The following is a 23744-nucleotide window of genomic DNA, read 5'->3' as shown; positions in this document are numbered from 1 at the left end:
TCAATTTTTTTAAAGTATTGCAAGCACATTAAAAGTAAAACTAATAAAAATTTCAGATCACCTATAATCATACCACATGGAGGTAATCTGTATTAACATTTTAGTGTGTAATGTTTCTCGCTAGTCTTTTCACTGTTCGTTTGGAGCACAGTTGAAATGATATTAGTAACAGTATGAAAAATAACTCTCTCTAAAGATGCTAACTGTTTTTCAATAATACCTGCTTTAATAAACCACAGACACCTCTTAAAGGAAAGCGTAGTGTCGTCTTCGCCTAGTGTCTCACAGCGTAGCCTCTGGGAGAAGACAGCACGCTCCAGGCTGTGTAGTCAGGAAATGCTGCCCGTTGTGCTGTCCGACGTGGTCTGTGTGTTTGCAACATCAGAGCAGGGAAAGGAAGTGCAAGCAGACGTGAGGCCGGTTTGGGTCCCTAAAGTGTTAACAGAGACAGTTATTGCAAATGTTTTGATTTCGGCTTTTTCTCTCTACTAAAATTTCTTTGCTCGTTAAAACTAAGCAGCATTTTAGGATTAAAAGATGATGAGAGGGGCCCTGACCAGGTGGCTCAGTTGGTTGGAGCATTGTCCTGTACACCAAAAGTTGTGGGTTCAGTTCCCAGTCAGGGCACATACCTAGGCTATAGGTTCGACCTCCAGTCGGGGCGTGTGCAGAAGGCAACCGATAGAGGTTTCTTTCTCTCATCGGTGTTTCTCTCTCTCTGACTCTCCCCCTCCCTTCCTCTCTCTAAAATCAATGAACATATCCTCAGTTAAAGATTTTTTTAAAAAGATGAGGAGAGGTACAATAGCTGTATTTTTATGTAAGATTGATGATAATATGATTGTAATAAAGAGGGTAAATATAGCTTTATTCTTGCAAATCAGTCTTGGAATTCCTAAAGAACAGTAGATGTTCAAAACTCAGTATCTTCTTGAATGACCCCCTGAAATTGCACCTTCTCATTTGCTCTGAAGAGCGGCCCACCGGAGCGGGAAACACGGCTCTCCGCACGTTTTATGGGGGGTCTCCTCACGGACACACACAGCCCAGGAGGTGTTTACGGCGCCATTCTAAGCGTTGACCTGAGCTTATTAGAAGAACTCTTAAAAAAAAAAAAAAACTCTAGAAAAGTCTTTTTAGTTTATAAATATTATTTATGTAGGTAACTCTGAGCCTGAAGATCTCCAAATAGATTTCTACAAATAGTGTTTTCAGCCGCATTTTGAGATGCACATTGAGTCTTCTAGTTTGACCTGGAAGGCCAATGCAGAATTTAGGGGTCCCCAAGACCAGCCTTACTTCTGACACCAACGGAAAGTTTGGAGGTCCCCAGGACCACTCTGAAGTTCAATAATTTGCTAGAAGGACTCACAGGACTTGCTAAAAAACAAGAGTAGTCCCTCCTTATCTGAGGGCGGGATGTTCTGAGACCCCCCCCCCCAGTGGATGCAGGTGGTATTGAACCCTGCGTGTACTATTTTTCTCTACATGTATGTCTATGGTAGTGTTTAATTTATAAATTAGACATAAGAGATTAACAATTAGTACACAATAGTAAAACAGAACAAAGACATCAGTATACTGGAATAAAAGTGATATGAATGTGGTCTCTGTCAGAATGTCTTACTGTGAGGTACTCACCCTTCTCATTTAAAGGAAGCACTTCCCAGTTTCTCTTTGGTGTAGCTGAGCTGCCTGCCTCACTGCTCTTGTGCATTGCGGCCCTTGTGAAGTCAGACAAGGGTGTTTGAACACAAACACTGAGATGTCGTGGCAGTGAATGTGGTGGCCTGGGTGGCTACTAACCCACAGGCAGGTGGTGAAGGCAGTGTGGGTACACTGGACGAGGGGGTGACTCATCACGTCCAGAGTGTGACGGAGGGGACGCTGGGAGGTTTCATCACGCCCTCAGAACAGTGCGCAACCTAAAACTTAGGAATTGTTCGTTTCTGCAATTTTTTATTGAATGTTTTCAGACTGCAGTTGACTGTGGGTAACACACTAGAAAAAGAAATGGTGGATTAAGGGGGACTGCTGTATGATATTCATGGTTACAATTTATGACAGCACAAGAATTTAAACCCAAACCAGCCAGCGGACAAGATGTGTGGGGCAGGATCGGGGGCTCCAAACACAGCGCTGCCAGCATCCTCTCCCGGTGGGGCCGTGAGCGGCACTGGCCTCGGCAGCATCACCCACAGAGGCTCGCCCAGCAAAGGAGCTCACTTGACCTTGGTGTCTAGCGTTTTGTTGGGGCTCCATCACATAGACACAGTTGGCTGCTTACATGGCTGAACGCAGTCTCCAGCCTCCCCAGCAGTTCAGTTCATACTACGTGACCCAGAGCACCCACCGTAAATCGCACTGTTAGCCTGTCTGCCATGGTCAAGGCCCCCAAGTAAACTGAGGCACTCACCAGTCACAACATCCCAGAGGTTTAGAGATGACCTCCCAGGAGGCAAAGACAAAAACCAGATCTTTCTTGAGCAAGGTTAAATTCCCTACTACCCAGAGCTTTTCTCATTTTTAGTGTAGGTCTCAGTAATTGCTTTTCATCTGATCTTTCATACTCATTTTGCAATTTTACAGGCCAGAGGCAAAAAAAGACAGAAAGGATGGTTCCCTGCCAGCCACGTTAAACTCCTGGGCCCGAGCAGTGAAAGAACAACGCCCGCCTTCCACCCTGGTATGGAGTGGGGTAGCTGGTGTTTCCTCACGGGCGGGGGTTGGGGGGGGGGGTTCGTTGGCATCCACCGACTTTTCCCATGAGCTGACTCTGAGAAATGCTAACTACTGTCCTTCCCATGCTGCTGCCTGGAAGTGGGGTGCGTTGAGAGCTGCTCTTCTGAAACGTTCTGTGGAGGAACAGCAGCCGTCCAGTGATACATGACCTCTTCAGTCCTTAACATTTCTCGGTGTGAAATGACTACACCGTCAGACTTAAAGGGTAGCAGTTCACTTAGATTTTTAACTGTACTTTGGAAATTCTAGTTTTTCTAAAATGGAATGGGAGAAGGAGGGTGAGAGAGAGCAGATGGAAAGAAAAGTTTAGGCTAATTTTAACATTTAATATTAGAGTAATTTAAATTTGGGGGGAATTTTGACATGTGTCCCTTGTAGGAATAATTAATTTGTTAAATATTGTTTTGTTCTTTTTCTTGCAGTGTGTCAGGTGATTGCCATGTACGACTATGTAGCAAATAACGAGGATGAGCTAAACTTCTCCAAGGGACAGGTCATCAACGTTTTGAACAAGGATGATCCCGACTGGTGGCAGGGAGAAATCAACGGGGTGACCGGTCTCTTCCCCTCGAACTACGTTAAGATGACGACAGACTCAGATCCGAGCCAACAGTGTGAGTAACGCGACTCTCTGCCCCTCAGCTAGCGAGTGCCCAGGCTTGAACGGGCTGCGCTGCGTTTATTCTTCTCCCGGGCCAGGCACTGAGCTCCGCCCTCTTAGCAAGTGTGTACCAGTGCTTGAAGTAAGGAAACGCAGAAAGGAACTTCTTACAAGTTCAAAAATTATATAGCTTACAGTTAGACTTTATCTGAATTTTTTTAATTCTATTATGGATTCTTCAGTGTAACAGCAGTCTGTACTGCAATTTCCCTTCGCCACAGCCTTTGTCAGACAGCAGTGGCGTTTTTTAGCTCAACAAAGAGTGCATAGTAAGTATCCTATTTACCTATTAAAAAGTACCTGTTTAGTGTATAAGTGCTATTAATTTTGCCACCTCTTCGTTTATTTCCCACATATTTACACATCTCCAGGTAACAATAAAATCGAACAACTGTTTAAATTGTTTTTTTAAAAACTCTTACTAGGTGATTATTTAGGTGGATACCTCATGCCACAAGAGATGTATGAATCGAGATCTGTGTCACTGTTGTTGGAATGAGGGTCCGGATCTCTAAGTGGGATATTGGGTATTATAAAAAATTATCTCTTGGTAGTTACCTGGCCTTTGCATTAATAGTCACTTTTTCCTACCCTTTTGGGGTTTTTTTACAGAAATACTTCATAATTTATATTTTTATCATTCTTATGAAATTATCTAATAGATTTAGCCTTTCATTTTAATTTAGTTTTTGAGAACATATAAATGGTAACCCAAAGCCGAGATATGCTTATGACTCAGTGCAAGTATTGTGAATTTATTTTATATGTAATTTTGAAATATTTGTGCATTATTTTTATTTTGGAGCTTGTAAAGATAGTTCTCACTCTGGGAGAAGACTGTCCTTTAGATAACACAACTAAATTTCTGAATTTGGAGGTGGGAAGAGTCCAGTTTTTTATGGTTTGAACATTTCCAAATATCACAGGGTCTCAGGAGAAATGGTAAAGAAAATTGTAACAACCTGAGTTCCCTAAAAGAGTGACCATTTAGAGCTCTGCTGGTGGTTTGGCAGTTTTTAGTTCTTGCCCGTTTACCTGATTAGTTAGGAATGCCTGGGGCGCCTTTCCTGAGTGAGAGAGGAAGGCCCCTCTCAGACCTGCCGGGTCGGGGAGATCTTCAGCTCGCGCCCCGAGGCACTCGGGGTGCCAGAGCATTGGGCGTTCATCGCGTGTGCGATGAAAAGCGATGGTTCTCCAGATTTGTTGTTGTTGTTGTTTATCTTGCTTTTCTGTGGTGGAGCACTTTCTCCAATTGAGCCTTCTCTAAGAAAGAAAGAACAGATTTTAAAAAGCTGCTCTAAAGGGAGAACAGCTAGGCGTGTATGAGTCAGTGAAAACTGGTTAAATTTTAGGTTACCGTTTGTGTTTCTTGGGCCCTTGTAAGTACCAGTTTCATTTTCTTGGGTAATTAGGACGCAGTCATGTGCCACATAGTGACGTCTGGGCGAGAACAGGCCCGCACGTGGTGGTGGTGCACAGGGTCGCCCCCTGTGCGGTAGACTGCCCCGGTGTCCGCGCGTGCGCGGCCCGGACCGCCCCCCGTTGCACGTGCTTCTCAGAACCGAGCCCCCCCATTAAGCGGCACGTGACTGTGTTTTTCACAGGTCGAGAAGGGTAATAGTTCGAATTTGTTTAGTTGATGTTGCATGTTATCAGTTAAATTTTTTCTCACCCACTTAATTTGCTTTATGTTCATTTTATTCCTCGTTTTTCTTTTCGTAGGACCCAGTGTTGCCTTCCAGTGGGAAAGCACCCCAGAGACCCACTATCCACGTCTGAGTAGCGTGCGGGCAGGCGGGCAGCCCTGGTCAGACGCCTCCTGCCCTGCTCATTAACTTCGCTCGAGTGCTAGAGCCACTTGTGGTCACTCCCTCGTGTTTCTCATTCACAGTGAAAATCTGTTTGTAACAAGTTACAGGATAGTGGGTCTTTGTGTGGCTTTCCCCGCTGCTCACTCTGGCATCCTTTAGCATTTTTCTTCTTTTTTAATTTGGTTAATTGTAGGTCATTAGCATGCACCTTGCGTTTTTCCTCACGTGGTGGGAATTCAAACACACAAAGACCCACTATTTGCACAAACTGTTCTCCCGGGGGTGGGAGGGGCTGTCGTGCTTTCTAATGTTGCTGCAGCTTGTGTACTGATTACAGAATTCAGATAAAATCTGCTAATGTTTTGCTCTTACATTTGATCTAATCCTAATCACGGTGAGCTCTTAATTGATTCAATGTGTGATTTGCCCCCAAATATGTACTGTTTACTCTGTTACTTTCCAATATGCCACTCTTCAGTATTTAAATTTGTTCAAGGCCAAGAACTGGAAATAACCTCTTACCTATTTTCTGTGTATTTTGGGGTGGGAGCAATAACACCCCTGGGGGGCTTTTCTTAGCTCGTAGGCGAGGAAGGGGACGAGCCCCGTCAGTGTGTGCAGAGTGGGGTGTGTTCCATCTCCCGGGGCTGCCCCGGAGTACACGCTGCGCTGTGGTGGTTCTCAGCGTCTTCGTGTGCTCTGGGTCGATGGAGGTGCTGCACCATGTCCTGCAGCAGGCAGCTGTTACTTCTTCATTGATGGCCCACAAATCATTCACTTTTGGGGAATGAAGGGCTCCCATCATTGACCACAAGATATGAAGCCTTCCGTAGTTTAGGCAGAGCCTTTCTATCTACAATACATTTTAAAGTCAAAATTCGTGGTATCTGTTTAATTAGGTGACCACATATCCCGAGTCACAAAAGGACACTGGTTGACATTCTTCTTAGTGTATTTAGTCAAGATCATAAGGAATCCTTGAAGAGTTTAAATGCCCCTGAAGCAGGCACACAGGCTTTATCTAGTCAAGAATGAACTTGAGCGAAGGAGAGATGCGTGGGTTAGTGTTCCTCTGTGTCCCTAGAGCTGGGGGCTAGAAGACTGCCTTCACCATCCCGAATTCTCTGGCTACTCTCTGTTCTTCAACCACATGGCTACTTTGGCATAGGATTTTACTTTTTCTTGGATGAAACACTTTAAAGATGGTAAACATTATTGAAAACTAAAAATGTGAGATTACTTAGCTGAAACAAAAAGGAGTTTTAGTGGGCACTGTTGAACTGTTTTGGGAAGTCAATGACAAGTTTATGCAATTTAAAATGTTTACAGATTGCAGTGCAATCTACTGTTTATGCATGTCAGAGTGCTAGCAGGAAGAGCACGCACACGGTTAGTCTTCCTCACGGAGTTCTCTGAGAAGAGTGAAACATGTTTCTGTATCTTTGAGTTGAAGTTAAAAGCATACTTGTGCAATATTTATGTTAATGTGCCTATACATTAAGAATGATTCCAGTCATACATTGCCTAAATCATAACTTTACAACACTTGAGGGAGAATCAACAGTTTAGTTACAACCTCACCAGGTTGGAATGTCTGTCCGTGTCCAAAGTGCTGCACGTTGCTGGGGCGTGTGGCGACATGTCTGTGCTCCCTGGGGTAGGGATTTGTAGTTATCAGGCCACCGCAGTTGTTAGCCTTTGGCATCATTATGATACTTTTATAAAGTGACATTAATTGGAAAGCAATAATATCACTGTGTAGGTGGAGTAACAGACTTGCCTGCGTCACCAAAGGAGACAGTGCAAATATTGAGTCCTGGGGAACCCAGCTGATGTCCCATGCTGTATGGATTACTTGGTCTTGCCTTATCCCATTCTGAACTTTCTGCTTTTGCGCCCATTAGTTGGGTTCAGATTAAAGACAGTTCCTTTAAGTCCATTATAAACCATGAAGTTAGAAATCAGAGCCCTGCTAATTAGCCACACGATTTGGTATAACACTTTCTCATTATAATTACTTTTTTTGCATTTGGACTTACTAATATACTGATAAATTATTTTAATATTTCAAAGGTATCTTATAGTGCAAATCATCACTTTAACACTGACAGATTATTAAGAATGACAGTCAGGTAGAGCTTGGCATCTGTACTCAGTTTGAAAAGAGTACACTCATCAGGTGCCTGTGGACTAAATCTCATGACACATCTTAGCTGAATGTCAGTCCGGAAAACGTATTTACTGTATTTACGGAAACACCTCTCCTTCTGTGGGTATTTCGTTACACATTCAAGAGAAAGCTAAAAACAAAGTAGGATGACATACAGTGACCTGACCTCCCTAGAAGTGCACGCGGTCCTTCGCAGCACCTCAGTTCAGCCGTGCATTTCCTCACTCGGTACGGGGCAGCTTTCAGTTTGCTTAGAAAGCAACATCGAAAGGAAAGCGTTTATATGGAACACAGCATTTTAGCATGGGAACACCGCTGAATAAACCCGGGCCCTGTAGGAGGTAAAGTTTATTTAAAAATTGTAAGATCTGATTGTCCTTTTTAAAGTACGTGATTAAATCTGATGGGTTCTCCAGCAGTGAAAAAAATCAATTCTAAAACCAAAGCTGATCTTTCAGAAAATTTGAATCAGCCCTACCCATTGTAGAATTTCCTCTAAAACTTTATCTTAAAGAGTCATTTTAAAATAACAGAACTATTAAAACAATGTAACTGCAATTTTAGTGTTTTAAAAGGCAATGTGAGTACTGATAGTTTTAAAAAAAAGTTCGGGAAGGAAAAGTAGAGGAAGAAATGCCAATTCCAGTCAAAGCTTTATTTGCCAAATTTCTTAGAATGAATTTTACCAAGTTACAAATTCTTGTAAATAGAATCTGTACGGGAAATTCTGAGAGACTTCTGCCTAACGCGGCGTTGTCGGATGCTGCTGTGATGCTACTGTAATGTAATAAATTATTAAATTGTTGCAAAGTGCTGTTTTCGCCTTAAAATTTTATTTTGTGTGTCTTGAAAACTATAGTATTAAAGGTATTGAGATTTGTGCAAATGCTGGGCACGCTTGGCATGAGGTAATCTGTTTTTATTTTTACAAAATTGTAATATAACTATGCAAGTGTGTTTATTAAAAGGACACAAATGACATCATTTGTATTGTGTATTTCTTTGGAAGCATCCTTTAAAACTTACTTTTTGATTGTTTATATGTAGTCATGATTGAATTTCTTTGGAATTTCTCTTTTTCCTTAATGTAGTCTCTGGGTACAGGCCAACAAACTGTTTTATATCACGGGGGGGCAAAAGAAATTCTTAAGAGGTCAAGATTGAAATTGATCCCAGATCATCATCATCATGTATTTCAAAACCAAAAGAAATTTCTATTGGAATGTAAAGGAAAATATGATTTAAGATAATAATAGACTATTCTGTTACTTATAATTGTACTCCAACTTTTTGGAGTAACAACTTACAAGTTCATAGTCATTGCAAATGTAATTAAGACATTTTTAGTGCAAAGTGCGAGTCTATGCAAAAGAAATTGCAGTGTGTGCATATGGGCACCAGAGGCAAACAGCATGTTCACCGAAGTGATCAAGTTGCTGGCTTCGTCACCTCTAGTAAAAAAATACAGATCAAAGTCAACCCACCCACTGACGTTTGGCACAAATAATCCCTTCCCTAGAAACCCTCTCCAAGCGCCGGAAAGCCGTTCCACTCATGTGTGCAGGGCCTGTGCGCGAGGCCACGACTGGGACTGTGTGCCGAGAGGACGGAAGCGCAGGTCGGACGGTGGGCCTGGCCTCAGGGAGTGCCTGGCGCCGGGAGGGGGTCAGGCACATCAGCAGATAATTGTACAAGACGCTAAGCACAGTGACGGATATTTACTGGGCACCGAGAGAATACAGGAAAAATGCCTACTTCCACCTTAGACTGGTGACTTAGGAAGACTTCCGGGACCACGCAACTACCAGCTCCCCACGAAGGAGTAAGCCAGGTTGGAGGGTGGGACGGTAGGGGGTATGACAGATGAACAGAACAGCGTAGGAAGAGGGAGGAGCAATCACGGCAACTCACTACTGCTGGAAGGGGTGTGCAAAGCCAGGAACAGGGAGAGCGGAGGCTTGGTGATTCTGAGGTTTGGCTGCTCAATGTCATCGCCAGGAAGCTTCAAGTATCGATGCCTGAGTCTTGATTTAAGTGGCCGAACGTGTGTCCTAGGCATGGGAAATTTTTTAAATTTTCTTTAAACAACAGTAAATTATGAAAGACGTGCATAAGAGAGATGTCTTAATGCTCTTGTCATAAGGGAAAACCACTTAAAGAGACTGATAAAACCAAAGAGCATAGTAAAGTGAGCATGGTGCGAGGGCTTCTTCGAATCCGGGCTTTACAAACTCCCGCTCTGAGCCTCAGCTTCATCTGTGTGATGAGGGTAGTGACACATCCCTTGCAGATGAGACTTAGGGACCTTTTGAAGCACTAGTTCAGTGTGTAATACATAGATACTAGAAATAACAGCTAACAGTTACTAAGCATTGGCTGTGCACTGAGCCGTGGACCCAGCACTCGAGGTATGAGTCTGGGTTAGTAACTGGTGGAATCTGGATGCGACCCCAAAGCTTGTGCTCTTAGCCATCCCCCGTGCTGCCTTCCACAAACCAGGAACTCCTGTTACCCCAGATCACAAAAGCAGGACAGTCACCCCTTAATTCCAAGATAAGGGCAAGAAGAGAGTGAAGAGAATTAACTGCTGTAAGTGAATCCCAGCTGCTGCTCAAGTTACAGTACAAGGTATGGAGAAGACCTGTTTCCAGCGATTGCATCAGCCACTGTGAAATCAGAGTCAGGCAATGCTATAGAGCCAGTCTGTCCTGAACTCAGCAGTGTGGGGCAAAGTGTCTAATTATGTAGTCGTAAACAAGTTGAAAATATGAGCTGTACAATGATACCATTAGGGAAAATTGGGGGTAGAGCAGGCTGTTTGGTAATACAGAGTGAAAAAATATATATGTGCATGCGGAACTGCTGTTGCCCTGGACCAGTACTGTAGTGACAGGTGCCCCGACGCACAGCGCCAAAGTGTACGGAACAGCAGATTTGAAATTGGCTGGTAGATACAAGCTACTGACCTCATGCCGGACGGAGGAGAGGGGTATGTACAGGGCCAGTTACGTAACTTAGACACAAAAGAAGAGTTAAAGAAGAGTAAGGGCCCCTGTGGCTTTTTCAGAGCCTTTGGGCTATTTGGCATTCTGAATATCGATACTAAACCCTTATTTCCTTTACAATTAATTCAGTTAAAGCAAGCGTGAGACCGTTGAGTTTGGACATGTTACCATCCATGTTTCACCTCCAATAGGATTATAGTGTAAGCACCATTTAAAATGGCCTGGCATTTCAAAGTCTAAGTCTTATCTCAAGAGACCTAGATGTAGGGATTTAGTAATTCTAGATTGCTATAGTAAGCCACGTCACCACCAATTTTCAGATTCTCCATGGATTTATACAATAACCCCAAAGTCGTATCAGTTATTCGGAGGATCAAAGGTTGTAAATTGTCACAGATACATTGGCAGCAGTTAGAACTGAAAGTTCTGTGTTGGGCAACCATGAAAAAAACTACTCTTTCATGACATCTCTTTGCAATACTCTGCATTCTGAATACTCTGAATAGCACGTGGATTCCCTCTGCTGAGTCAGTGGTTGAACTCGGGCTGTCAAGGAGGAGGCGGCACACGTACGGCTTGAACTGTTTTCCGAGGCCGAGCCTTCACATTTGTCTACCGATGGGAGGTCTTTGCTGTCTTTTAGGCTAATGATGTTTCACCGTAGATTTAAAAATAAAAATAAAACCAATAAAAGGTTTTTTTTTATCCACTTGCATTTAATCAGCAGAGTTGCTTTTGGAAGTTGTAGAATACTTGTATTTTCTGATGGCCAAATAATACGCTTTCTGTTGGTCCACAGCGTTAGAATACAATATGAACTTCCTCCCTTTTCATGCTTAAACAAGCAACCTAACACTTGACGATGGTGAACTTGACAGGCATCAAAAAAGACAACGGTTTAAAAAAATTGTTCAAGAATTATGTAAATTTCTGAAACAAAACCACAAATACCTATGGCTTCGTGGTGGCAGCATGCTACCTGGTACGTACTTAGCATTCAGCAAATATTTGCCACATGGATAAAAGGCTATTCTTCCATGAAATAAGACAGCCAGTGATTTTCCTGTGCCTTGATAAAACTTCAGTATTAAAGGCAGCCTTCAGAAAATGCACAGTGTAGTCATCTGGATTTACTACTCAAATACCGTCTTTTCCCTGATCTTAAAAACAGGGAGACTGAAAACCACCAAGTGATCATCCGGCTGCTCGGGTTGGGGCACATGGGGAACAGCGCCACCCAGTGGCAGTGCACTGCACTGGGCGGGCCAGGGCTCACCGGGGCTTTCCGACAATTGGAACAAGCCCCGTCTGTACTAGTCACCACAAATTGTCTTTGTCCTTTCCCTTTGGGAATCTTCTCAGATCTCTCTCCTTTCTTACGCATTCTACCCACCTCTTGTTCTTGCTTGCACTGTACTCCAGAACAGTTGTTCCCACTGAGAGTGGGACGGGTTTTCACAACCATTATATTGGTTGTGATCCAATTATTATTCATAGATTGTCTCTCTGTCTCCACATGCTAACACCAGTGCTGGGGGTCTCATGGCCCGGCCCACCACTATTTATTTTTCTGGAACTTTGACCAGATAATGCCCATGCTCTCCCATTTTTCTTACTTTCCCATTCTTCCTGTCTACCAGAAAGAACTTAACCAGGAAGTTCTCATTATTCTCACTGCCTATAGTCAATATCACATTCTATAAATACTTGTTGGAGACCTATCATGTGTCAGACATGGGGATACAACGGATTATAAAATAGACCGAAATTTCTGCCCTCTTAGAGCCGACAATTGAGTAGGGTAAGACAGAAAACAAGCGAAAGAATGAGTATGTAGGGTCTTAAAAAATTAAAGCGAGTTAGGGAGTGCTGGGGTGGGTCCAGAAGGATTTCAGTTCTAAACAGGCTGCTCAGATAAAGTCTCTTTGAAAGGGTGACGTGTGAGCAAAGACGTGAAGGACCTGAAACCTACCTGGAGAAAGCCACGTGTGTACCTGGAAGGTCACTCTGGGCAGAGGAAGCAGCACGTGCGAAGGCCTCAAGCAGCAGCAAGGCTGACACGCTGAGAACAGCTTGGAGGCCGGAGTGGCTGGAACAGAAGGAAAGGCAGGAGGAGGAGGAAACGAGACCAGGAGGGTAACCAGGGAGATGGCGGAGCCCGTGTAGGTTCTCATGGGGCTGATTGTAAGAGCTTTGCCTTTTGCTTGGAGTAAGACGAACCCATTAAAGGTTTTGATCAGAGTGGTGATGTGATCTGATGTTTCAACAGGATAGCTCTGGCTTGCTCGATTAAAGGGGGAAAGAATCGAAGGTGACCCATTAATTGGCCGATTCACTAATCCACCTTAAAGATGGTGGCAGCTTGGATCAGAATGAGGGTGTAGACGTGGCGCAAAGTGGTCAGACTGTGGGGTCTATTCTGAAGACAGAGCCAGCAGTTGGATCAAGTGTGGGTACGAGAAGAGGAAAAGCATCGAGGGTGTCTCCAAAGATCTTACCCTGAGCCATCGGAGAGATGGATTGCCATCAGCTGAGATGGAACATGATGAAGGAGGAGCAGGTTGGGGGGCGGGTAGGGCTTTGGTTTTGGGGACTTTGCCTTCACCCACCTTTTAGACGCCCACCTGGGGATCCTGAGTAGGTAGTGCTCAGAAGAGGCAGTGGAGTTCAAAGGAGATGATAGTCCGGCCAGAGTACACATTTGGGAGTTGATCAGCACATAGAGGATGCGTAGTAAGACCGTGAGACTGGACGAGAACACCAGGGCTGTGAGTCGGAGAAGAGTTCCCGGGACGGAACCTTGGGGTTTCACCATCACGTCTGGGACAGGAAGGAGAACCAGGAAAGGAGACTGAGAAGGACTGACCAGTGAGGTGGGAGGGTGTGAGGCGAGGTGGCGACCTGGAAGCCGGGGTGGAAGGGTTGTGAAGAGCGGGGAGTGATGGGCTGTCGCAGGTGGCGGTGACAGGTCGGGTCAGGTGGGGAACCTTCTACCGAAGGAGGAGGGAGGACGCCACCTGGGGCTTTCAGGAAGCTCTTCTTTAAACTATTTGAAAGTAATTTTAACGTGTAACTTTCCAGATACAGTCAATAAACATGTTAACATAATAATATTGATTCTTTGGTATTTGTTGAAATTAATTCTATGGGTACTGAAAATGTATATTATCTCGTATATGTGTGCATTGTATTAGGCCTGTCAAAAGTTTTCAAATCTCTCACATTCTTACTGGTTACCATTGAGAGATATTAAAACCCACCACCTTAATTTTAGGCTTTTCAGTTTTCCTTTTGTTCTTTTTTTCCTCATTTTTGGGGAGATAATTCTGTCAGTTTTTTATTTTACACTTTGAGGCTCTCCTGTTAGCTGCAAACAAGACTAGAATTACTGTAACTTTCTGAATTATTTGTATCATCTTATACATGAAAGCCTATTTTGTCTTTTGCTAATACAGCCTCTCCAGCTGCTCTTTTTTTGTTTGTTTTGTGTCTTTTAACATTTTATTTATTTATTTTTAGAGAGAGGGGAAGGGAGAGAAACATCAATATGTAGTTGCCTCCCATGCGCCCCCCCCTACACTGGGCACCAGTCCTGCAACCCAGGCATGTGCCCCGACCGGGAATGGAACCAGTGACCCTTTGATTCACAGGCTGGCACTCAATCCACCGAGCTACACCAGCCAGGGCATCCAGCTGCTCTTTTATATTTTGTATTTGTATAGCTTTTCCTAGCCTCTGTAGCTTTTCTGTAACTTTATATATTAGGTGTCTTTGTAAACAATATCTAGCTGAATTTTTTTTGTCCGATTTAGAATCTTTTAACTGACAGATTTAAGCTAGTTATATTTATTAAGACTATTCAATACTTTTATTTATATCTACCTTATTGTATATTTTGTTTACCATGCATTTTCTTTGCTTCGTTTTGAACAATTAACTTTGAATTTATACCCATCAACCTAGTCATTCTTATTGTTACTTTATACTGTTAGTAATTGTTTTAATTTTTTCTATATTTGCTAATATTTTTGCTCACCATTCTTTCTTTTTTTTTTTTACACCACTCCTTACATCTCTTTTTTTCTTATTCAGTTTCCCAAAATATATCTCTTAATAGTTCCTTTATTCAGATCAGGGGTAAGTGCTCTCAAATGTTGCCCAAAAATGTCTTTATATCTCTGTCACCCTTGATAGTATAATTAAGATTCTAGTTTGACATTTATTTTTTCCCAATATCCCCTATTGTCAGCTTGAGTTATGTGCAGCCAGTCTGATTGCTGTTCTGTGTAGTTATTCTGCTTTTTCTTTCTGTTTTAATTTTTTTTTCTCCTTGGTGCTTTGCAGTCTAGGTAAGAATTCCTCCTCCCACTTGGGAGTCATTGAATCTATGGAGTTCTGTCTTTCATCAATTCTAGAAAGTTCTCAACCATTGTAATTCAGTATTGTCTCTTCCCACCCTTTCTATCCTCCACTCTTAGAGTCCCATAGATTTTGTAGTGCCTTGTTATTCTGTCTTTCATGTCTTTTATATCTTTTAACCTCCATGGTATGTTTTCTGTCTTTTTGTCTTGCTGGGATGCGGTCTAAGTAATTCCTTCAGCTGTGTGTTCAGATTTTCTGATTCTTCAGATGTTTGATCTGCTGTTTAATCTATTAATTTATTATTTCCATAATATTTGCCATTTTTATTCATTTCTTTTTCAAATCTGCCTATTCTTTTTATCAACTTTACTTAGGGTTTCAGGTCCTTCATATATGTCTTACATTATCTTGGACCCAAGTATTTTATATCTTTTGTTCTATATTTTGGTCTATATCATATGTTCTTGGAGTTCTAATCCTCATTTTTTTTTCATTTATGGTGGATTGTTTATTTATTTACTTTTGTAATTTTGTACTTTAACTCACTTTCAGTGAGACTTGGTTTTTCTGCGGAAATCCTGCAGGACCAGGACTATGGGAGTGACCCTCCAAAGCAATCGTATATTTTCTTTGGCCAAGTACCTAAGGGTATCACCAGTCAGGGACCAATTTTTGTGTGTTAGCAAAAATCCCCAATCTGAGGTGTGGGAAGAGGAGAAACTTTACTCGGGTGAACAATTTGCAAACTGGAGAAATGCAGCCTCCAGTAGAAAGTGAAACTGCACTTCACCAAGACAAAGTGGAATCTGCTTTTTATAAAGAAAATCCCCCTCCTAGTTCCTGAATGACCCACTTTTATGCAAATGAAGAATCCAAATTTCACAGTTCTGATAGGTCCAAATAGCACGGTTCTGATTGGTTGGAATTGTGCATTCTGATTGGTCATTATGTAGCAGCTCTTATTGGTCAGTATAGATGCAAATGAGGATATAGCCACACAATTCCCTTTGGAAGGGGAAGGTCTCAGCCCATTGGTTAAAAGAAGATACTGGGAACTTCTGTAGAACAGTTGATTCAGATGGCAAGAACAGAGTACAGAAAGCTGAAGGATCAGTCTGTAGCTTATTCCTGAAATGCAGTGTGAGTAAGTGGCCGCTGTCAGCAGTGGCTGCTAGCCTCTAGTTAAGAACTTGTGCCCAGTTAACCACGAGCTGTCCGTGGAAGATACATTTTTTTCTTGCGATACGCATGTATTAATTCATCAGCTAAGGAATTCTTGAATTCCAGACCTGGGTGAGATGCATGCCCATAATTTCTATTCTTTACCCAGCAGAGACTAAAAGTTTTCTTATCACCTCACTGTTCTGGTGAGAGAATTTTTTTTTCCTAGTCTGCCCTGTAGTCTCGAGTCTCCTTCCAGAGCCTCCTCTCATTGGCCAAACCCAGGCAGACGCCAACTAAAATAGGAGCTCACAAAAGCAGCCTGCAGCCGGCCTTCTCGCAGGAGCAGAGCAGGGAAAGGGGAGAAGTGGGCCTGGGGACAACGCAACTGTGTACTGCTTCACAAATATTTCCTGGGCTCTGCGCTCAAAACACTGCCCAGTTTGATAAAACAGAACTATGTCAGACACAGTCCCTAACTCCAGTGGGAAAGACGGGCATGCTAGCTAGATGCAGATGAACTATATAATGCAAGCTACATCGTGTGAAGTGTTACAATACCGACGCAAACCAGTACCATGGCAACACAAAGGAGAGGCAGTCTGGGGGTAAGTGGGACAGAGGAGGAGAACAGTTTCCCAAAGGAGGATCACGTGAGCTGCACTGCGAAAGGTTAGTCAGATGGCTGAGTGCGGAGGAGAGGGCCGGGAAAGGCGCGTACAGCGTACCACGAGGACTGGGCTGGGGCTGAGGTGCTGACAGGTGGGCTGCGGCGTCAGGATGATGGAGACTCTGCTGCTGAGCGAGGGCTTCATCCTGCAACTAACAGGAGCCACGGCGCATTCTGTTAGGCGTGAACATAAGAAAACAATAAAATACGTAGCAGCTGGCTGGAGTTGTTAAATAGAAATATAATTTAAGTCATACATGCAGTCTCAAATGTACTTTAAAATTTTCCAGCAGCATCACTAAAACAAGTAAAAAGAAATATTAATAAAATTCATGATTTTTTTCTTAACCCAGTATTATCCAAAATATTAGCATTTTTTAAATTAAAAAAAATTTATTTGTATTTTCTTTTTTACTATTTTCTAAATTCCAGTTTATATTCAGTATCATTTTTGTATTAGTTTCAAGTACACAGCATAGTGGTTAGGCAATCATATACTTTACGAAGTGTTCCCCCTGATATTCCCAGTACCCACCCAGCAGGCACCACACACAGCCATTACAATACTGTTAACTGTATTCCCTGTGCTGTCCTTCACATCCCTGTGACTATTCTGTAACTACCGACCTGTGCTTCTCAAGCCCATGTTAGCATTTCAATATGTAATCAGTAGGGTTATTAATATGTCACCTTACATTCTGGGTGGTATTTTTTTGTGCTAGATCTTTGCACTCAGTTTTTGTACTAGGTGTCTTACACTTATGGCACTTCGCTGTGTCAACGGCCACAGTTCAGATGTTCAAATACTCGGTAGTCACGGGTTGCTGTGGCCGCCATATTGGGCAGTGCAGAGGGGAAAGGGTGTGTTCTGCCCACCGCCCTGATTCCTCAGTTCTTGAAAGATGCAGTCCCCTCCCCTCCAGAAAGAGAGTTCTGTGGTCAGATAAGTGGTGGGAACTCTGGGTTCATCAGGTTAAACGTTTCTCTAGAGCAGAATTTCTTGGAGCCTAATATGCTAATGTGTGTTGTGACCCTCCAAGAGAAATACACAGTCTGCAGCATTGTCCGAGTTTACACGGCCTCATGGGTCAGAATTCCAGGAACACACTGCAGTGTTTGCTGGTGTAGGGGCAGCAAGAAACCCGGAGGCAGGCTGAGGCAGAACTGTAGAGGGAAACACCAGAGTGACATGCGTCACAAAAGCTGGGGCAGGAGACTCCTCCCAGGGGCAGTGCCGTGGGCGAGTGGAGGAGGACATGGGCTCCAAAGGGGCCACCAGGTTTGGCAACGCCAAGGTCATCGTGGCCTTCACAAGAGCAGTGTCAGTGGAGCCGGCCGACAGAAGCCAAAATACCCTAAGTTGGTGACATGACAGGGAGAGGTAGGGGACTGACCATGAGTATAGACCCCTCTGGGGACATTCAGCAGTGAGACCAGAGAAGAGGGTGCTGGAGGAAGGAGCAGGACTGGAGGAAGGATGCTTGTTTGTTTTAGATCATGGGGTGGGACGGACCCTGAGCCATGTGCCTAGGCTGTTGTAAGGACGGGGGAGGGCCCTGCAGGGGAGAGCCAGTTCAAGATGCTGGTTTTAGGGAGAAGTGGACACAGTCTCATCCCTAGTCACAGTCAGGGGTGGGCGAGCAAGGAGGTAAAGGGCAGGAAGTAAAAGGGGCATTTACGCCCCCCCCCGCCCGACATCAGAGGTAAGAACATTGCAAAGTGAAGGCAGGAGATCAGGACAGAATTGAGCAGAGAATGAGAGTTTACAAACCATTATAGTGAAATGCAAAGGGGACAGCAGGGGTGGGGTACAAGGGTTGTCCCCACATTCATCCTGATAAAGTTAATGTCACATATGTTCCAGCCTCAGAAATGATAAACTATCAGAGACGTCTCCTGTTATTCCAAGATACGGAGCAGATAGAGAGGCCGATGCTTGTGGGTTTTAATGCATTGTCATTTCCCAAAGTGTGACACAGGTGTCCAGGTGGTACCCAGTGCAGTGGCATGCAAAACAGTCCCCAGAAAGACTCACTTTATTTTAGTGGTTATTTATCTCAGTGGCCCCCTGGTGGCCCGTGACCTGTGGTTTCAGAAACATGGTCTCAGGCATGGGACCCTTTCACCGTTTCAATGTGTCTGAAAGTGTCTTGAGATGGGGAGACCAGCACAGATTCCTCCCAAACTCAGCAGAGTTCTGATCTCTCTGAGACCTTTTCATAAAATCGTTAATTCTGTCGTTAACTATCTGGGAAGGAAGTTGGGACCCTGTCGACGTGTTCCAGGCGTGGCTGACTCACTGCTTGGGAGCATCGAGCGGTCACTGAGCCAGCTGCCCGCAGTCGGGCGCCGTCCACGGAAGTCCCAGGGCTCCGCAAAGAGCTGGGTGGCCCCTTCAGGGCAGCGTCTGGAAACCCAGCGCACCGGCCGACAGGTGTCTGTTTTCTGCAAAGGAGACTCAGATAATATTTTGAAACTCGACCCTGTTGTTCCATAGGGTGTGCTGATCTCCAGACCCTGGACACCATGCAGCCGATGGAGAGGAAGAGGCAGGGCTACATTCACGAGCTGATCCAGACAGAAGAGCGCTACGTGGACGACCTTCAGCTCGTCGTGGAGGTGAGAGGCGCCGCTCACTCCCGGGCCCCAGGCGTGGGGGGTGTGGGGGCCTCCAAGTGCGGTCCCACCTTCGATGTGTGACTTCACAAGGAGCGACAGGCGTGCTCACCCGCTTAAACTGCTGCCTCTGCCCTCGGAGAGGGCTGGGAGCGGGGAGGCCTGAGGTCAGCTCCTTTTCCCGATGAGGTGACTCGGAGTGAGGGGAGAACAAGAGGACCTCAGGTGCCTCCATCAGAAGTGGCAGGGGCCCCGTCCAAGGAAGGACAAGGGTGCAGAGTAGGTGGGCAGGCGTGAAAGCAAACCCTCCTACTTCTCATTTTTGCCTGCCTTTATTCACACTGCCATTTTGACACCTGACGTCTTCATAAACTTGGATGTTTTCGGAGGAATTATTAAACAGGGGAGTGTTCACCTAACATTTGTGTCAGTTTGGAGAACCCACTAGGACCATATTGTGGAACATTTCCCAATTATCATCTATGTGCTGGTCACATTTGTGCCTGTTGATGTCACCAGTGACCTCTGAGCTGGTGATAGCCGTAGGAATGGTTCTGGTTCTGTGAGGTCATCTGTGTCTGAGTGAACGGAACTTGACTTTGTGAAGTTCTGTCATACCTTTGTTTCCGTGGCTCTCAGTTCCCACTGTGGGTGTCAGGGCCTCAGGTGAGAAGCCCAGTCAAATAAACCACCCAGGGAGAACAGGTGACCCCACATAGGCCCAACAGCTGCAAAAAATACCTGGCCGTGACCTTAATAGCATCATGGAGCAGGGGCTGCATGCTTCGGTATCTGCCCCCGAGCAAGGCCTGCCCTCCAGTCACTCTGCGCCCCGATTGACAGTGTCTGTCTGCCCAGAGCTGTGAGCGCCTGAGAGTGCAGCCTGTGTCCTTCCTCCTGCATCCCCAGCACTCAGCCTGGCCTCTGCCGGCGGCCCTCCCATCAGAGCGGAAGGAGTTCGGTGCATGTGCGTCTGCTCTGCTTTGACCAGGAAAGATGGCCTGCAGGAGCAGCCCACCTTTTTGCTCACCCCTTGAAGGAGCAGCCCAGCCGCTGGTCAGATGGCAGCCCTGCAGGGCCCTACGTGGGCGTGCAGGCGCCCCTCTGGTGCTGGTGCCGGTGCCGAAGGGGGACGGGGCCGGGTGACCCACCCCAGCTCAGACCCGTCATTGAACCACTCAGGCCTCGGTTACTCCCGCCCTGCCTGCCTCACATATGCTTTGAGGGCAAGGAGTCAGGTTGGGGTCAGGGATTTGGGGTGAAAAGCACTGTTCACGGGCAGAGCCTTCCCGTCACTGTTCCTGTGGAGGTGCCCAGAGGCCCGACCTTCCTACCCCCGCCCCCCCCCCCCCCCACTTAACTCCTCTGCACAGAGCAGGCCCACAGGCCAGACAAGCAGCAGCAGGAGGTAACCGGTGGGGGAGGGCACTGAGACCCCAGGTGCTCTCCCTGCCTTCGGGAGCGGCCCCGGGGCAGGTGGACCGCCCGTCCAGGGCTGCTTCAGAGGCCGTCCCGACCTCTTCAGTCCGGCCCGGAGCTGCAGTGGTTTAGAGGGGTGCAGTTCACAGCACTTCGACCTCAGCTCTGTGACCCCTGGCCAACTCAGTTCAGTCGAGATTAATTGAAAACTGACGTGAAGCACTGTGCTAGACAACAGAGACAGAATGCTCCTGCCCTCTGAGAGTTCCTGGTCAGGTGGCTAGACTGACAGACAGTTACAGAACAGTGTGGTGAGGGCTGGGACAGGGGCGAACTCAGGTGCTTAGGGAGCCGAGAGGAAGGGGACCCCCCGCCCCCGCCCCTGGGCCAGGAACAAGAGGCCGGGAAGGACTTTCCTGGGTAGACGTCAGCTAGACCTGAAGGACAAGGGCGACTTTTCTGTGCCAAGAAGAAGAAATAGAAGTGGGAAGGCACGTACAAAGGGAATTGGGGTCCTGCAGGTCCCGTGTGGCTGGAGTGTCCCCATGGAGTGTCCCCCACTCAAGGGCCAGGCTGGTGAGGTTGGCAGGGGCCTCGGGAACCTCGAGAAGTTTTCATCTTCCTGTGTGGCCAGTGGGTGATTTCGGTGGCGAGTCCCGTGCCGTTTGTACTTCAGAAAGATCAGACAGGAGAGGAGTTGTCTGAGATACTTCACTGTTTCCTGAGCGTTGCGCCCTGGTTATTCAGTGGGACCTTGGCCTGAGCATCCAGCAGAGTTGAGCTTTAGTTCAAGTTCCTCCGTATTGCAGGTTGCACCCTTGGGCAGATCCCTCTCTCAGCCTTTGCTTCTTCGTGGGTCCACTGGGAATAATAAATAACGTCTGGCTCCTCAGCTTGACCTGTACCAGCTGTGAAGTTCATGGAGAACCTCCCGACATGCACACACACACGTGGACACACACAGCACATGTGTGCGTGCCAGTGCTTTGCTGTGGCATACTGCTGTGGGGTTCCGTTATTTCCCTTTCAGTGAGCCAGCCTCTGACAGGTGTGGCAGGGTTCAGCCACACCTGCTTGGCGGGCAGTCTTGGGGGTAACATAAGTGGTCGCTGTTTCTTTTGCTGAACTTCGCACACACTGCTCCCGGAACCCTGGGGCGCTCGGCCCGACGGCAGCCACCTCCCCCCAGTTCTGCGAGCTCTTCCGGAGCGCAGGTGCTTTGCACCTGGCCTCCACCACCTCACCCCAGGATGTAGTGCGAGCCTCCCCTGTCCTTAACGCGACCCCCAAGTTCAGGCCTTAGAATCAGCCTCGCTAGGAGCCCAAAGAGCAATAAGTAGGGAAATTACTCAATTAAAAGGTAATCATCGTAAATATATTTAAAAAACCACCATCCTTATTAGCTTCAGTGTCTTTGGACCACAGAGGTTGCATGGTCATACTTCAGCTAACTTACTTCTTCTGTGGTTCGAATTTAGGTTTTTCAGAAGCGGATGGCCGAGTCAGGCTCTCTCACTGAAGGAGAAATGGCCTTGATCTTCGTTAACTGGAAGGAGCTCATCATGTCCAACACGAAGCTGCTGAAGTGAGTGGGGAGCCTCGCCTGTCCTGCAGCGCCCCCCCCCCCCCGCCCCCTACGCCACCCCACCCACCCCCGCCCCCACCACACAGCCCCACTCGTAACTTCCCGCAGAGCTCCTCGGTGAAGGGACCTCCAGCTGTTTTCTGCTCCCTGCGGCTTTTCATTTGATTATATATTGTATGAAATGCCCTGTGACTGTAAAATACCTAGTTATTGAAGGAAAGAAATGTAGCAGAGGAAATACTTGGACTAAACAGAGGAATTCCATCCTTAAGCAAACACTGTATCAACACGAACTTGACTCTGTACTTGGGAGAGTCAGAGAGGAGGGGCAGCTCCTGGCCCAGACGTAACTGGCCAGTGTGGCCAGTTCCTCGGCCCGTGTGAAATTCCATGCCCCGGGGTGATTTTCCATCCCCTGTGCTCTGGGCAGGCGGCTGGGAGGACGCATCCGCAGTCAGTAGGCGTGGCTCTGCCCTCCTCCCTCCCCGGGGCTCAGCAGCTCTCCCGGGCGGGCGGAGGCTCCCGCCACCTCCAGCCTGGCCCCTGCGGGCTCCACTCCCTTTTCCCCTACACAGTGTGGAAACTTTCTTTCTTCTTGGTTCAGCTGAGAACAAGGCGGAATTTGTCAAGAGAAACTTGGCTAAGGAGCCATGCTGAAACCGAAACAGTTCCAAAGGTGTAGAAATTAACTAGAAGAAACACCCCAGGGGATCAGCCACATTTTCTTATCCTCCTCGGTTGACAGTTCATGCAGGTGGGCTTGGCCGGGAGAGCGTTGTGGCCACGCGGCCTCCCCCTCCTGACCGTGCTCTCAGAGGCGCCAGCCGTCCTGACACAGCCAACTCGCTGGCCATCACTAGCACTAGCCCCCCCGGGACATCCGCCCAGGAACACACAGTGAGCTAGTGTGTCGGTTGCAGGGCCTTGCGGGTGCGGAAGAAGACCGGGGGCGAGAAGATGCCGGTGCAGATGATGGGGGACATCCTGGCCGCCGAGCTGTCCCACATGCAGGCTTACATCCGCTTCTGCAGCTGCCAGCTCAACGGGGCGGCGCTGCTGCAGCAGAAGACAGACGACGACGCGGACTTCAAGGAGTTTTTGAAGGTAACTCCACTCTGGGATCCCGGGCGGGCGGGCGGGCGGGCGGCCTCATCCCAAGCCTGGAGCCAGAGGCTACAACGTGGGGACCGCAGTGATCCAGCGGGCTCTCCCCATCCGTTTCCAAAGGAAACACAACTACAGCAGAGAATTTTCTCACTGCTTTGTGATGCCTTTCATGGTGATTTTTCTTGGCACTGGGACCGTGGTTTTGCCCATCTTAATAAAGCAGAATGGTTTTTTGTTTTTTTTTAAAGATTTTATTTATTTATTTTTAGAGAGGGAAGGGAGGGAGAGAGAGAGAGAGAGAGGGAGAGATGTGCGGTTGCTGGGGGTTATGGCCTGCAACCCAGGCATGTACCCTGGCTGGGAATCGAACCTGGGACACTTTGGTTCCCAGCCCGCGCTCAATCCACTGAGCTACGCCAGCCAGGGCAGCAGAAT

The 23744-nt window shown here is 46.4% G+C and overlaps 1 protein-coding gene across 5 annotated transcripts in view; it reads left to right on the top strand.

The window, feature by feature from the left end:
- Nucleotides 1–23744, top strand: part of ITSN2 (intersectin 2) — a 115495-nt gene that overhangs the window by 79522 nt on the left and 12229 nt on the right. For 4 of the 5 annotated variants that reach the window (XM_036027720.1, XM_028514540.2, XM_036027722.1 and 1 more), the window contains 5 exons: nucleotides 2590–2686; nucleotides 3165–3356; nucleotides 19080–19201; nucleotides 22096–22202; nucleotides 23123–23306. In XM_036027720.1, coding sequence (XP_035883613.1) covers nucleotides 2590–2686; nucleotides 3165–3356; nucleotides 19080–19201; nucleotides 22096–22202; nucleotides 23123–23306 — 702 coding nt within the window. Of the gene's footprint in view, nucleotides 1–2589; nucleotides 2687–3164; nucleotides 3357–5125; nucleotides 8366–19079; nucleotides 19202–22095; nucleotides 22203–23122; nucleotides 23307–23744 lie in introns of those variants that run through there. The other variant, XM_028514541.2, reaches the window with a different exon arrangement.

Source organism: Phyllostomus discolor, chromosome 6, assembly GCF_004126475.2.
Source record: "Phyllostomus discolor isolate MPI-MPIP mPhyDis1 chromosome 6, mPhyDis1.pri.v3, whole genome shotgun sequence".
In the NCBI taxonomy this organism is placed as follows: domain Eukaryota; kingdom Metazoa; phylum Chordata; class Mammalia; order Chiroptera; family Phyllostomidae; genus Phyllostomus; species Phyllostomus discolor.
This window is presented reverse-complemented; position numbering and strand designations above follow the sequence as displayed.